The sequence below is a fragment of the Struthio camelus genome, chromosome 11 (assembly GCF_040807025.1).
Source record: "Struthio camelus isolate bStrCam1 chromosome 11, bStrCam1.hap1, whole genome shotgun sequence".
Taxonomy (NCBI): Eukaryota; Metazoa; Chordata; class Aves; order Struthioniformes; family Struthionidae; genus Struthio; species Struthio camelus.
In genome coordinates this window covers 11,036,951-11,053,617 of record NC_090952.1, presented here as the reverse complement: position 1 = coordinate 11,053,617, position 16,667 = coordinate 11,036,951, and the positions used below count along the sequence as shown (strand labels likewise).

The 16,667-nt window shown below is 35.1% G+C and overlaps 1 protein-coding gene across 8 annotated transcripts in view; it reads left to right on the top strand.

Annotated features, from left to right (window-relative positions):
• XIAP (X-linked inhibitor of apoptosis) overlaps window positions 1-16,667 on the top strand; it is a 37,900-nt gene that overhangs the window by 20,082 nt on the left and 1,151 nt on the right. For 7 of the 8 annotated variants that reach the window (XM_068957779.1, XM_068957773.1, XM_068957776.1 and 4 more), the window contains exons 2-6: window positions 9,076-9,967; window positions 11,506-11,605; window positions 13,504-13,582; window positions 14,244-14,277; window positions 15,617-15,820. In XM_068957779.1, coding sequence (XP_068813880.1) covers window positions 9,109-9,967; window positions 11,506-11,605; window positions 13,504-13,582; window positions 14,244-14,277; window positions 15,617-15,820 — 1,276 coding nt within the window. In that variant the 5' untranslated portion in view covers window positions 9,076-9,108. Of the gene's footprint in view, window positions 1-3,841; window positions 3,878-9,075; window positions 9,968-11,505; window positions 11,606-13,503; window positions 13,583-14,243; window positions 14,278-15,616; window positions 15,821-16,667 lie in introns of those variants that run through there. The other variant, XM_068957774.1, reaches the window with a different exon arrangement.

Here is a 16,667-nt window from a genome sequence, read left to right as displayed (position 1 = left end):
TCTCCCATATTTTACTGTGTGGTAGATAGACACTAGCAAGGTGCAGGAGGGTTTAAAATAGTTTTCTCCAGACCGTCCTTCACTCCTCTTCCTTGGTAACTTTGGATGACACGTTCATTAAGGACTGTAATTGGATGTGTCTTCTCTTTGTCTTCTGACATCTCTGTAGGACCTCGTACTTATGCTTCGTCTAGGTCATGCTGTTTTTTTCTATAGCAGCTGATATTTACTCTTTCTTCCTCATACATGTAGCTAAAATTCTTCTCAAGACATTTATCTTGCAAGCTGACGAATGCAAATATTTGCCTTTGGCAGGTAGAAATTTGTCCTGCTTTTTACCTACTCAGAGCACCGCTATGAATTCATTCTTCACTTTTATTGCTTTATCCCATACCCATATGATTTATTCCTGAAGAAAAATATCCTGTGAAAATCAGTCTCAAAATGATACGTTTCTGTTGGCCTGCTTATATTTATTTCTGAGATTCACGGCGAGAATGTAAAAATCCTTGTGGCTAATGTCAAGTAGTAGGAGGATCTCATAATCTTCTATAACCTTGAGCAGCTGACTGACTGACTTGTTATCACATTAAACCTTGATGGGAAGCTGAGTAGGACCTGTTTGAAAAACAGGCAAATAAAGCTTTGCTAGACTCATTCCTCCCTAGAAAGTGAAAGTCGTGTTGTTGATACATTTATGTAAGATTTGGTACTGAATCAGAGGGCTTTGTGTAACCGCATAGCCATTTTATAAATAAAGCACTCTCTCCAAACAAAATACTTCTTAAAATAGCTGTTGATACTTAAATGTAAATATGCTAAGATTTGTAAATACTATTTAAATAAATCCTATGCTTTATATGTTATAAGGCTTACTAACTGAAAATGTAAGTATAAGGCTTAATAAATACATTCTCAGTTAGTATCGTGTCCTCCTTGATCTAATTGCAGTTGAGCAGGCGCGAAGAGAACCTCACTGAAGTGACATATGCATAATCAGTGTGTCAGCTGGTACAATATGTTCTGTTTGATATTTACTTGCTGCACCACTCTCACATTTCAAAATCAAGTCAACAATAAACACTAACATTGCTCTCATAGTGAGCATGTCAAGTAGTAGCAGCTCCCTGCTTAATGTACCCTTTGGTCAGGAACGTGAGGCAGTGCAAGTATGTATCTGACTTGAAGGTTACTGCCATGCTTGTCGTGTGGAAAAGGAGAAGAATTAAAAATAACTCCTTATAATGCCGATCTGATTTAGGATTAAGGATGGGAATAACCGTGTCTAATAAAATATACTTGAGAGAGAAAAAGCAGTTCTTTTACTTTGAAGCATCTCAGTTCTTGGTAACGTGATGATATCATATTTTGACATAAAATCATACCTGTTAATATTTTTAAATCTCAATTTAAATGTTCCACTTGCAAAACCACAGTTTACATTTTTTTGCCTTTTGAGTAAGTTCTTACTTATATGCTTATAAATTTTTTACTTAAAATGTTTGTCTTTATTTTTTCTATTGAAACTTAATCAATTGACTCTGTGAATTGATACTGGAGCTGGAAAGTGAGAGGTGTCTTGTGGAAAAAATTTCAGCTATTTAAAAGCAGGATTAAACTTGGCTTCTGAAAGTGTTTCAGGCTGAAATAGGCTTTGTTTCTTCACTGCATATATAAGAAGACATGTAGTGGTTCAATAATAGTGGGGGAAAAATGTTTAAAAAAAAAAAAAACCCTCCTAAGTAGTACGAGTGAAGACTAACTTTAAAATTTGTGGCTCTTCTATTTTTAATTAGTATGGGATTAATTAAATCTAAATGTAGAAAAGCTCAAATAACTTCTATACACATAAAGTCTATTCCCTGAACTGACTTGGTACTGGTATGTATTATGAAGTCTTGTGTTGCATGTTAGTTTGCTGCTTACTATCTTTAATTTTTGTTTCACAGCAATAAACTGTTCCAAATTGATCTTACTTTAGTTATTTTTCTTCTGCAGTTAATGTTTGTCTGCATGCTGTTACGGTGCAAGATACTGTTCTTAATTATTATTCCCACAAATTTGTAAGGTAAATGTTAACAAGTGTGTAGAAATCTGATTACTAAGCAACTGTCTGGTTTTAATCTTATACTTTGGTTACTTTTAACAGAGGTTTGAAATAGAAATAATTAATGTATTTAAAGCAGAAGCTTGCACAAACAAATTGCTTGGCTTGCTGCTTAACAGATTATATTAATGTTAAACTATGAATGGCTTTTTCTCTTAGATAAAACAACACTGAGAGATGTAAAACGGGTGTGTTAGAGGAGATGCCATAATGAAAGGGCTTCATGATGTGAATGGAGCATAGTAAAGGCTGGCTGATACCTATGAGCAGTTTGTCCTGCTTCTGTCATTGCCGTATTGAGAGGTGTGTTAGAGGGGCTTCTAGAATGATGCTTGAATCTTTTTGCTGCAAGATCAAGATTATATAATGTAGTCGATATAATTTAAAATAGATATTTCATGTTAAAAAATGATTTGTGGTGGTTGGACCTTTTATCAATACTAATTATTGATATTTTGCTGTGTGCTTTTCATGCTATTTTGATTGTGAGGATCTAGACAGATTGCTTATATCTACAGAATCTAAATGTGGCAGACGTGTATTTTAATTAGCATTGTGTTGGGGACATGCTTTTTTTAATGCTCCTTTGGTAAACACGGTGCATAAAGTTTTGATAGCACTGTAGAAAAGTAATACTTTTTGAAAGAATAAAGATATTAGTCTTGATGTTTTGAGTGACTGCATTGTTGATTCAGAACACTTTATCAATGTTTATTTACAATCATATTTTCCCTCAGTTGTTCTAACTGTTTCAATACAGAACCTAGAGGTTTTGCCTGCTTTAGATACTGCTGCAGTTTGTGGTTAGGCGTTGTGTAATTTCTGTTGCAGTTGAAGGTAATGCAGAATGTTAGGTAGTTCTACTGGTTTATTTTTATCTAGCACTCACAGTTAATTAAAATTAGTCACAGTTAGCTGAAATGATAAAACTGAAAAATAATATGTCAGTTAATTGAATATAATTTCCATCCTAATACTTTGGTTCAATCTTTGATCTTCATCCTTTCCTGTTAGCTCTCTGTGTGTTTCCCCAAGTCTTTCCTTCTCAATTCCTTAGTGTCATTAAAACACGCACATCTTCCTAAGAAATACCAAGAGGACCAATGAAATAACTCAATTTGTATAATAGTTTAAAATTCATAGTGTTATATCTGTTAGTAAAGTTTGTCATATATAAGCAGTGATATTTAGAGTTCTCCTGCCCATATTTTTCAAGATGATAAGTTATTTCAGGGGAAGAGGAGAAAATGCACAAGTGAACTTTATGTATTTATAGGCATTCTGAAAGTCAGCCTGTTTTAAAAGAAATTGAGTCCTTGGAATGAAATTCTCTGAAAAGTAGATATTTGCCAATTACTTCAAATACCATTTCTCAAGATTTTCAGCTTCTTTAATGAGAAATGTCTGATCAAGTTTCATGAATTTTCTGATGTCTGTGGGCGGGGGGAGAAATTTCAGTGAAAGAGTCTAGAAGTACTGTAGGACCTAAGCTTGATGCTGCAGCATGAATATGAATCGGAGATACCCCCGACAGAGGGCATTGAATAATCTGGGCTTTACTCAAGATAGAAAATTTGTTCAAACTGTTTTAGTAGTAATATATTATTTAGCTTATGGAAAATTATGACTTACTGTAAGCAACTGCGTTAATGTTGTAATCAAATTCAAACCTGGTGCATATGAATGTATTTTATTTTTTTCCCCTGCTGATCAGCATACCATGCAGAGAACAATGCTGATCTTGAAATCATGCAGCTGATGAGAACTACGGTGAGACCGAGCTCCCATAGTCTGATCTATGGATTGAGAATAGCTGGATTAAGTCTTTCTTTTACCTTTAGCGTGCGAGTGAGTGGAACTTCCATGTGTTCCATTGATTGTGTAACTCTTAATTTTTCAGTTTATAAAAACATACAATGTATGGGAAGCCAGCATAAAGCTATAACAAGAAAGAACTTTCTGCCTTCAATACGTTTACTGCCATATCAGACTTTATTTTTCCCAGAATGGAATAATTTAAAGATGAGTTATGTTAATGCAGTGCTTTAAAAAGTGGTGCTTGAAGTAGAACACGTAGGTAGCTTATCAGAAATATAGGCATAATTAATTTTATCTCTTAACTGTTTATTTTGTAACTTGATATATCATACTTATCATTGGAGTATATGGTCACCAAATAACATGTATGGAAAAAAGAAACAGAAACCAAGGGAGGACCTCTGTGTCTCCAGTGAATTCTTGAGATCTGTCATACTTGAACCCTAATCCGATTAGATTTTACTTCTTTCACTAAGGTCGGAGAATGACTGAGTAGATCATCTGTGATTTGCATCAGTTGTTTTGTATGCCGAGACTAAAAAGAGAGGCATTATGCTGCACTATTCTGATTTCAAAATAAATATAAACCAAAAATTTAATATATACAAATCCTATTCAGTGGGGTGGGTTGTGTTTTATGCACTGTTTCCCAACTTGTTTCTCTGTGAGTAAAATAGAAATAAAGATGCTGCTATTCGTACATTCAAAGCATACGCATTTGTTTTGTTTTTTCAACATACATGTTGGAACGGAGTTTCTGAGCTTTGAAAGATGCAAAGTAGGCTTTGTTAGTCTTCTAATGGAAAATATTTTAGGCACGCGAAAAAGAAAATTAGTGTGCAGCGAAGGCTATATGGGTGAAATTATTTTATGAATGCCCCGTAGTAGTAATGATAATCTCATAAGGTCATTTGAGATCTTCACGGAAACAGTGCTCGAGGATTTAAAGTAAGACTTTAAAAAGAAATAAACATGAACTTTTAAATTTGTATTATAAAAATTGTTAATTTTCCATATATAAGTACATGTAGTGTAACAGTTTTCATATTGCTACGTGTAATTACTGATTTTGCCCTTCAAAAGTCAAAACAGTCATCTAGGTCAGATTTGTGAGTCTGTCGATTTATTTTATTCAACAGCTGTTTTCTAATTTGCTAAGCTCTTTAAAAAAAAACTAAAAACCTTAAACAGAAAAGCACGCTGTAAGTCATTACATTACTCTCTAAATGACTTACACAAATAATTAAAGCTGGTACTGAGAAGTGTAGTCACGTATCTATGATTACATAAAGTAAACATGCTGGTTCTCTAACATGATGTTTTCTCAGCCTGCTTATTGGTTAATTATCTGTGTCATTTTGGCAAAGGATGCAGTAATCCTGCCATGCACAGTACTTCCCCCCCCCTCCCCCTCCTGCACTTTAAAAAAGATCTTGCTCTTCCTGTGGCAGCTAAGTCTGGTATTATATAAGCAAATGTAATTTTAACGTCTGTGCTGATCTTACAGAAAGTTTAATCAATGTTAATGCAGGTGTTGAGCAGAAGGAGGAGTGAGAACAAAACTCATAGCCGAATTAAGGCATACTGGGTTTTAGATGTCTTCAGAGTTAAGTTTTTTTTTAAGGTGGTTTTTTTGTTTCATTTTTATGTTTTTAACTATCTCAAGGGTGAGCACTTTTGTTTGAGTGAATGCAGCTGTCATAAAGGATTAAGTTTGTTTTTTTTTTGGTGATGGAGCATTGAACTGAAATCTTTGACCAAAACCACTGACAACATGGAAGATGTTTTTGTAGAATGATAAGTGTTAAGTGCATATGATACTGATGGCCAGTTTTTGTTTTGCTTTATATATCTTACTGATATAGAACACAGACCAGTAATGGCATAAGTAGCAGTGGGCCTTTTTTTTTTTTTTTTTTTTTTAGTGAAGCTCCACCAATTACAAGTTATTTAGATGTTCATCTAAGTATTTTCCCTCAAATGGAGGGACTGCATTGCAATACTTTTGCAGCTGGAACTACTTAAAGGGATATGAAATTTTCTGGTGAAAAGTCTCAGGATCAGATGCTAGTTTTGCATCTAGTCTTGGGCTGTCCTGTAAGCGCTCTATGCTCTTTCAAATAAATCACTGGTAGCTTGGAAGCTATTGAAGGAAGAGAAATGTCCTTTGACCACAGAATGTGATGATTTGGTATGTCATGTATTTGTGTGGTACCGCTAAAAGAGGAATTGGCCTACAGAATTTGTGGTTGGCTTAGTGCAAAGATTATTGCTGGGCATATTTTTGGAACTTTTAAAATAAACGTAGTACTGTTTTCCGTATTTTATGCTGTTTTTGATGTGGCATTATGTCTTTTTTTTTTCTGTGCAGTTTAATGGCACTGCTACCAAAACAGTGGTTCTGTAAGGTGCTAAAAATGTTAGTATGTCCTTTAAGAGAGGAACTAAAACTATAATTTGTTTCCTGACTGTGCTCTAAATCCTGCAGACACTTACAGGAATAAAAGTAAGCAAAGGTACGAGACATCTGCTGGTTTTAATGACGTTACTGGTAGTAAAGCTAGCTAAGCATATCTGTAAGTATTTTTAGGATTAGGATCTAGCACTTTAAAATTGTAGTTATTAAATGGTAAACTTGTGTGATGTTCGTTTTTTTTTTTTTTTCTAAATATATTTTGGACTTCAAAGTATGTAGGACAAGAAACCACAACTCTAGAAGTTTGAGTCTGACTTGTACCTGAAAAAAATTCTTCTCTCTTACTAGTTCAAGCTCTGCACCTGGGCAGCATTTGCTGAAACAATGGCAGAATTGGTTACATGACCTTGTTTACTTGAGCAAAGGGTGCTGTAAACGAAAAGCAACCGAATTAATTTAGGTGTCTGAATTTTTCATTCCAGTTGATAAGTTGTGTTGGACCCCTCCAGAGTAAGTGAGATCCTCCCCTACTGAAGATTAAACTATTCAGCAGTGCATAGCAGGGAACAGTTCTGATTTGCAATGCTGCCTTTATCTCTTTACATTTATTTATCTTTCTGAGAAATGTAGGGTTTTTTTGTCAGTAAAGCATGTTACTGATTAAAGTAATACACTTAAGTAATAGTAGTTCTGTAACAGAATATGATTTTCTGACTGTCTTGCTGCATTAGCTATATTAACAGTATCTTTTTCCTTTCTTGGGCACTAACTGTTATGACAGTTAACTTTAAGGACTGTGTCACCTTGCCAAAATGGGTATCACCTTGCCCAAAATATCTGAGCTAAGATATTCCTGGCAAGAACAGAAGAAGGCAGCCCAGATGACCTGGCTGTTAAATAGATCTTGTTTCTTCCACAAGGCACTAACTTATAGTGTGTTCACTTTCTGTCTGGATGTATCTGCAGACCTGTGCTTTGGTTCATTCAGTGGAAAATTCATATCCACTTCTAGCCACATCATAATATCACAAGATTAGGTATGTTCTCGCTACAAATTCTGTAGTTAATCAAGAGTCTTGGAAAGTTCATGTTTTTCCTCATGTTCTTTCCAGACTGCAGTTTTTAATAAAAGATTTTATGTAATATTAGGGCAGTCTTATGGTTTACAGTATCATGACTTTTTGAGTGCTTTATATGAGCAATAATGCTTCTGATTGTATCATATACTCTATGGAGCATTTATAGATGAGAAATGAGTGCAGTTTCTTTCTGTTGAATGAAACAAATAAGCAAATAATGAATCTTTTCTAGTTATATTTTCCAAGCAGTGCTAGAGATCTGATTTAGACTGACTGTTAGTGTTTTTGAGACTATTTCCCAAATTTTCCAACTTTCCGTGCTATTACTTCCATAGCACTACTGCCATTGCAAAATGTGTGCCTGATAGCCTACCTCATACAGGTGAGGAATGGAAATGGAGGTATTTCAGGATTCATACAGAAAACTGAGGAAGACGCTCAAATAGAAAAATACCTTCTGTTCTTCCTTATATGCATTTTTTTTTTGCTAAGTGATTAATTATTGTTTTGTACTAATGGAGTTTATTTGGGCAGTCTCATAATTTTTTTTTTTTACCACTTAATAAAGGAGTAAGCTTGAGATGCCTGTCAGTAGTAGCCTGCATTTTACGTGAGACCTAAGAAAATAAATATTAGTATCACTGCACTTGTCAGAACAAGATATGAGCTTTTATTGTGCTCCGACTTTATCCATCTTGGGATGAAGGTCATGACTCTGTCAGTTTGTGGTTCTTGCACATGGCCAGTGGGAACCAAGTTGCTTTCTCTCATCCTTATGAAAGAAGGGGCTCTTTTCACTGTTTTGCACAGCCTTAGCCCTCTGGCCCAGGAGGGCAGGGCTAGCAGTATTCATACTGGCAAAGTGTAGGCAGAAACAGGAACGTGGGACGGGTGGTAGGGCTAACGAGCTCCCTGCAGGAAGGAGGGAGAAGAAAAGCTGAGGTGCCAGCAGAGGCAAGGGAACTAGTACTTTTGACAGAGCATGCAGACAGGGTACTGATCTTAAAAGTAGACCACAGTGCCTTTGTAAAGTGCTCCAATGAATCCTCTGTTAGTTCAATTAATCAGATGCTTTGCTAAAAGGAAGGCTGAGGTATAGGTCGTTACAAAATAAAAACAGATCTAAAAGCTTTTTCCTTTTGGATGATGATATGGCCAGTTAAGGCACTGGTCTGAAGATGGGCCTGGTGGTCGTGGAAAAAAATTGAAGTGTCAAAACTGAGCTGTAAAACCTTGCAAATGTGGTGTGGCTTAGATCAGTATATTAAAATCAGTTACCTCATATCTTAGATTTCAAAGCCTTTTTGTAGGGCTTTGCTCAGACCTTTTGCTAAATAATTTGTTAATTCTGTTCTTATAATGTTTGTTAAGAAATAGAACACTTTTTTTAAAGCTATAAACATATCACCTGTATGTTTTCCAGGTAAATTTTTATTGGTCAGATTTTGTAATGTGGGAAACTCCATTTTCTTTCTCCCCCCGCCCCTTGTTATTTATTCTGTGGGGTAGAGGAGGAGGGTGAGATGGTAGTGAAAAGGAGAAGACATTTTTAATACATAAAGGATGGCTACTTTAGTTTAGCCAGTTCCCAGACTTGCATATGTGTATAATGGGTTCTCTTGTATGTGAAATTAAAAAGTATATGCTTTGTCTAGGGCATCCGCAAGGCGAACTCTGCTTACGAAGAGATGACGTGTAACAGCCCAGAAAACTCTCAAGCTTGTGCCACTTCAGACACTGGTTGTGACCAGGAATGGGCACAGGAACACTACCGACTGGCAACTTTTGTTAAATTTCCATTTGATTGTCCAGTTTCTGCATCAGCACTGGCACGAGCTGGCTTTGTTTATACTGGAGAAGGTGATAAAGTGAAGTGCTTCAGTTGTCATGCAACTATCGAAGGATGGGAGTATGGAGATTCTGCCTTTGAAAAACATAAAAACCTTTCCCCAAATTGCAAATTTATTACGGAATCTACTTTTTTGGAAAATAATATTCATCCTATTGTCCAGAACTGCCAAGGTAGAACTGAAAATTGTTCCAGCGATTCAACCATCTCCTATGCTTTAGATGACTCATCTAATGTCGAAGCTGATTACCTTTTGAGAACTAGGCAGGTTGTGGATATGTCAGATACTTTGTATCCTAAAAACCCTGCAATGTGCAGTGAAGAAGCTAGATTAAAGTCTTTTCATAACTGGCCCCTTTATGGCCTGTTGACACCAAAGGAATTAGCTAATGCTGGACTTTATTATACAGGTGTTAGTGATCAAGTGGAATGTTTTTGTTGTGGTGGAAAACTGAAAAACTGGGAGCCTAGTGATAGAGCTTGGTCAGAACACAAGAGGCATTTTCCCAAATGCTTTTTTGTCCTGGGCCGGGATGTTGGAAACGTTCCAAATGAAGCTGTCTGTGCTGAGCTAAACGATGTGCAGTATCCGAGGAATCCATCTATGGCAGAATATGAAAGACGGATACAAACCTTTTTAACTTGGAGATACCCTGTTAACAAGGAGCAACTTGCCAAAGCTGGGTTCTATAGCATAGGTAAGCCAAATCTGAAAATTGGTAATACTTTTACAAGAAAAACTTTATATGACGTGATTTTAGTACGCATTTTGTAATTCTAATGTTGAATGACTTGCCAAAACTTAACTCTTAGTGAAGAGTTGAAAGTCATTTTACTTGCTTATCTTTGTTCTGTAAACTACTTTTTTTGCCTGAAGTTATTTTCATAATTTTTACTCTTACAAAATAACATATATCATATTTCGCTATTAAAACTACTTGATGTGAAGTTAGCCGCAAATTATTTGTTAGCATTAAAACTTTAAAGTGTGTTCTCCTTGCCTGTTGCAAAACCCTCTTGAGATATCTTTCCCAATGACAATTATTGAAGTTAACGTTAGAAAAATTAAAATGCTGTCCTGCAGATATTGTGCTCAGGTCTAAGAAACAGAACATGGACTTGTGGTTCGTATACAGGCCTGTGAACAAGACAGTCCAGTTGTGTGCCATTTTAATTGGTTATTATGCATTTGTATTATCATAGCATCCTAACACTTAAAACGAGCAAATGCTGTCATCACCCACTGTAAAAACTTTAGGAGGAAAATGACTCTAGAGTGGGAGAGGCTTTAATCTTAGAAATGTAGTGTATGAATTGGAATAAGACTCTGACACCTTTGTAATGGCTCTGTATTAGGTTTAACTGCACATAAAGCGCTTTGAAATTCTTGACCAAAAGATGCTGTACAAGTGCAAAGTATTACTATTATTAGGTCACAAAGAAAAGGGGATTATCCAGGATAATCTCTTGTTCTCATCTTAACTGGCTTAACTCTTAGTAGCTTTCAGAACTCTCATCTGATTCCATTTGTTTTACTTGTTGCCCTGAATAAAACTGTTGATACATTCTTGTATGGGTGATATATGGGCAATACTTGAAGCCTTCTCTCATTTCATTAAACACGATATCTAAACAGTTTGTGATGCAGTCTTTGATTGCAGCATGCACGGTGCTAGAACGGAGAGAATGCAATTTCTTCTGACGTCCTCTCAGCCAGTTGTGTTGCTGCTGTGTGGAGTCTGTTAATCTTAACAGTGAAATGGAGGACCAAAAAGGCATACAAGCATCTCTTTGAATTGTGTTTCTATTAATAATTTCCACTCTTGCTTAACTGTGATTTAAATAGAAAACAGAAGACTGGTCATGAGGACAGATAAAGTTGCATTAATTTCTTTCAAATAAATTGTTAGACTACTTAATGGCTCGTTTACCAATGGAATGTGCTATCTGATAATAGAATATTTTTAGCATTCTATTTTTATCTGTATAATTACTTGCTGAAATAGAATTCAGAAACACTTTATGAATCTTATTTTGTAATTTTTTAAGCACAAGGTTTTTCTGAACGTTTGTTTCAGGTCATATTTATAATGTTCTCATTTAAAACCATTCTTTTCAGTTGTAGTTGCTAATTATTAAAATAAATGCTTTTTTCTTAGCAGTGTAAAGTTTTAGTTGAAGAATCATTTTTATGCATACTAGAAGCATGTAACTTTTTCCTTGGATGTTTGCTCAGGTAATGGTGATCATGTTGCTTGCTTCTACTGTGGTGGAGGATTGCAAGAGTGGAAGGAAAATGAAGACCCCTGGGATCAACATGCCAAATGGTTTCCTGGGTAACACATTTTTACTGTATTTTCTTGTTGCATGTCTGAGTCTCACTTACAGTATACTATATCTTAATGACAGAATTTACTAATAAGGACTGCAGAAGGTTGATTATGGCTTAACATTGTTTAGCTTTATGAAAAGAACTTACTTTTTTTTTTTGGTTACTCTCATGCCTTTTTCACTCTTCTCATCCTTCATTTTTGTCACATAGGCACCCAAAGCATAACAGTCGTCTTCAGTGGTTTACGTTTTTCCTTCTTAAGAAAAGCTTGTAGGGAAGTTTTTGCGTGGGGTCCTTATTTTTGTTATTCTGTGTGTTCCACCTTGCTGTAGTCCTACTATTATACATATAAGCATTAATATATCCTTTAGTGATATGTTGGCAGTCTCAGAAGAGGCCATTAACTGAATGTCATCTTTGACGGGTAGGTGAGAGTTCTTCTAATGTGTGTGGGAAAGAGAAATAAATCTCAAGAGGTTGAAGGCACAACTAACTCTTTAGAGGTGAAAGGTTGCTGTGAAAAAGTAACTTCTAAAATTCTTTACCTTTAAGCCAGTATTATATTTATGGCCAGTCAGGATTGTATTTATAGCTTGTTTGTAGGAATTATTAAAGACCAGAGAAGATTTTGTGTCTGGACCTACTGCCATCTCATCCAGCAGAATAGTGAAGTTCTGTGAATACAGGTCTGATTTTGTCTCATTATCCAAACAAGATATTCTAATTGTTATTCTGATAGCTTGCCAAAGTTTTTAATTTGTTTCGGGATATGAAATGACTAAACTTCTGCCTTGGTTCAAGCAAACCTGAAGAAGCCAGTAGTGGTATTGAATTCAAAATATGCTTCTAAATAATTTGAAAGGAATGAGGATTCTAGACCTAGAAGTAATTTTTAGAAAGCCTGCTTGTTCCGTACTAAATTAATCTTGAGGAAGAAAAGGAATAGTATGAGAGCTGTTGCTGCTTAAAGGTGAATAAAAACTGGCCAAGTGCAAAGTTTTAGTTACTTGTATAAAAAGATGAGAAACTCTTAAGATCACTAAGATCTCTCTTAGTGATAGTTGCCAAACTTGTCTTCTGCGGTGAAAGATTCTCTGGAAGTTAATATTTATGCAATAGCTGGTCCTTGTTTTTTTTTTTTTTTTTTTAAATAAAAGTGATGCAGGCAGCTTTTAATTATTAGTCTCTTCCAATTGAATGATACGCCGTTCCAAGTTTTTGGCTTGGTGTTGCGGATGGTTAAAAGACAAATTTTCTTGCTACATTTCACTACTCCTAAATGTTTTTTTAATGATGCCAGATTTGATCACTTCCTTTCAAATCGTTAACTATCTTTCATGGAGTTTATTTCTTTACATATCAGCATCAGTAGCAGCGCTTCAGAGTCTCATAGAACGCTATGTATGTCCATGAACTGCTGAAGCTAGTAAGCTACTATCAAGAAGTCATGGCGATTTCTTAATCTTCTGGTAGGGAAGAACCATGCCCAGTGGTTGGAAAGTGGCAAAAGAAATAGGCTAAGGCACTGCTTTTCGTGACTGCTTTTCATTGATTACAAAAAACTAAAAGAACCAACATTTTAAAGTAATATTAGTCTTTCATTTGAGTATTTACTTTTATAAACCTGTAGCAGCAGATGCCATGGAGAACAGCTATTTAGCTTTCCATTTCACTAAAAACGTGAGAGAGATGCATACGACTGAAGTGATTAATTGTTTTTCACTTAAGGTTTTTATAGAAATGTTTAATCAACATCAATAATGTCATTTAAACAGTTAGAGAAGATTTCAAAGCAAGGATTCTGTATGATGCAGGAATTGTATAGAACCTTTTCAAATCATGTAATCAATTTTTGTTTGCTGCTTATGCAGCTTTAGTATAACTAAATACTTTGGTTTGTAGATGCAGGTTTCTGAGACAAGAAAAGGGACAAGAATTTATAAATAATGTTCACTTAAGAGATGGCTGCAGCGATCCCACAGTAAGTGCTTTGCTTATTAACCAAATACTGTTTTATGAAAACAGAAAAAAACCTTAATAACATATAATTGTCATATGAAGTCACTCTTCTAATCACCTGAGTATCATACATCATACTGCTTCTATCATTGACAGGAAGCACACTGAAATATATTTCAGTTCTGTTTTTCAGGGGTGTTAGATCTCATAGTCCTCCCTAGTTAGATTGTGGATAAGAGATAGGATACCTGGTATATGTTGTATATTTAGTACTGAAGAAATGGTACTTTTTGCAGCCTGTGATCCAAAGGTTAAGAATGGATAATTTCCTGATTTGAGTGTAATAGATCATTTTTATTTCCTGTTGATAGTTAGAACATTGTTAGACTTGTATACAGTCACTAAAAATAAATCTGTTGTTTTTTTTAGAGTTCTTCAGTAGGCAAAGATCATATACATGTTATTTATAACCAGGATGGGTTAAAAAGAGAATTTAAGTAAAACAGTATGAAAGACAGCTAACAAAACACTGATCCCTTTTGAATTTGTTCTTAATAATGGCATACTCAATAAAGTGACAGATCAAATAGCTCTTTTCTGTCTTTGCAACTGTGTAGCTTTCCTTCTGTGCTCCCTAGAATTGTAATTTTGTCTGGTTTTTTTTTTTTTTTTTTTTTTTTTAGATAGAAGCTGCTGAATTGACAGTACTTCCTAAAGGTATCCATTTAAAAAATCTATGTTGGACTACCCATATTTACATGGATAGTAAAGGAAATAGTTAATTTCAAAGATAACCATTTTACATTTTTAAATAAAGAGTGGCAAGTAAATTGTTGAATGATACTCTTTCTTTGCTTCTCAACAACTGCAATTTTATTTCTTTTAGAGGAAACGTAGTGTTGCACGGATAGATAAATACTATAAAGTAAAGCTTGTAAACCATAAAAGAAGTACCAGTAGGGTGCATACTTATCTTTATAGCTAATAAGCATGCATCAAGTATTGAGTTAGTAGTGCTGTGGGATGAATATTAAAGAACACCTACATGAAGTAATCGTTGTTGCTTTTCATGAGGGAAGGAAGAGTTAGTCTGTTAAATGGCAGTATGCTGAGAAAGCTCAAATAGCTTGCTTTGTGTTCTAGTACTACAGGTTCCTGCAACGTTTCTCACAAATACGAAACAATAAAACGACAAGACATTTAAGGGGAAAGCAGGAAGACAACCATGCAGCTTCATCATAGGGCATGACAGCTGTTGCTAATAAAGGTGGTTACACAAAACCTATTTTAGAAAGTTCTCAAACGGTGCTTGCCTGTGAGAGAATTAGGTTAGAAAATTTATCTCTTTGAACAATTTCATGAAGTAAAGAAGAAATTAGTTGCTTGCATGCAATCAAAAGAATGGGAAATAAGGCATACGGCTGACAAACTTATTCAAAAAATTCCATTGCAAAAAGGGAGGAGGAGGTACAACTGACTTAAAAAAAGGTTTCCCGAAGTAGTCCTGTGTATTAATATGGAGAGACTTACTTCAGAAATCATTTCGTGATTGCTTATTGTGCTGTGTTTTGGTTTTATAATTTCAGTTTATTTTTTTATCTCACCATATGCATGAAAGTTCGGGGGGGGGGGGGCCTCAGGGGGACACAAGTTTTTGTGACATTACCAAATACTTAGGTATCTATTGTGCCTTGGGATTTTGGATGAATTTCAATTAACATGCAGTTACAAATTTGTGATGTTAATTTAAATAAGGCAACTTTTTTTTTACGAAGTTACACTGAAAATGTTGAAGTAGTTGATTTGAATAGCTAATCTAGGAGGACTTTTATGTTATAAATGATTAAGGGAGACTGGGAAAACTAGTATTGAAGGAATCTCAAATCTGCAGTTTTCCGCATTTTTACAATGCGGTTTTTACAACTAGCAAAATTCTCAAATCAGAAATGTAGTTGCCTTGGCTAAATACTGTAGAGGTGTCTCAGACTAGTGAATACTGTCAGATATTCAAGTTGATTCTTGTTAAATTGTTTTTTTTCTTTCTTCTTTGTTTTAGATGATAATCTCTTACAAAATCGTTTGGTACAGAATGCCGTACACATGGGTTTCAGCTTGTCTGAGATTAAGAACATTATGGAAAAGAAAGTGCAGGTGTCTGGAGAAAATTATATGTCTGTTGAGGATCTAGTAGCAGACTTAATAAGTGCTCAGAAGGAAAATAAAAAGGAAGAAGAATCAAATGAAAGCCCAGTAGAGAAAGGTGAACTTCTTAAGTTACGAAACATATATACATACTTTCATAACAGCTCTGTAATCTGTAAACTAAACTATATCCTGTAGTTAGTTTTCTACCTTCTGACTCAGTGCTTAATGTGAAGTTACAATATTGTAACATGAAGTTCAATAAAGTATTTTTGGACATAAAAAGTGCTGGAAAAAAGTGTTAAAAATATTTGAGCTTAGCATTTACAAGTACTCTGTCTCCTACAAAATAACAGAATAATACTGATTCTGCAGAACTGTATATTGTTGAAGTAATAGTCTAACATACTTCTTGGAAAGATCATACATATTAAAAAGTCATAATTTTTGTGACAATTACACGTTGTTTTAAAAACTAAAAATAAGCTACAGACGTGGCAACTCTGGTGGCAAAGTAAAATAGGCTTAGTAGCATGCTGTCAAATATTCAGTATACGCAACCTGAAAACATGTAGTAACCCTGCTAAGATTTTTCAAGTATAAAAATTAATATTAGTTGTAATAGCAAATAGAAGCATTTTCCTTCTTGGTCAGTAAGAAATAATGTACTTCTAGGTGGTGTTTCTTTTCAACTTTTTGTATTCCAGCCATGCTAGGATACACAAGTCATGCTCAGAAAGGCATTGTGGTACACGCTGTGCCAGTAGAAAGATTTCTGACTCGGGAGACTTGTATGCGTATGGGTGATTTCATAGGGAGGGAACAGGCCATCTGTTTGACATGATAGACAGAGATCTTACCAGCCTACTCTTTTTAAGATGATTTTAAATGGACATTGGGGGGGGGGGGGCGAAGAATTTTCAAATAAGATAGGCATTATTTTTGTGGCTATAGGGAGCTTTTTC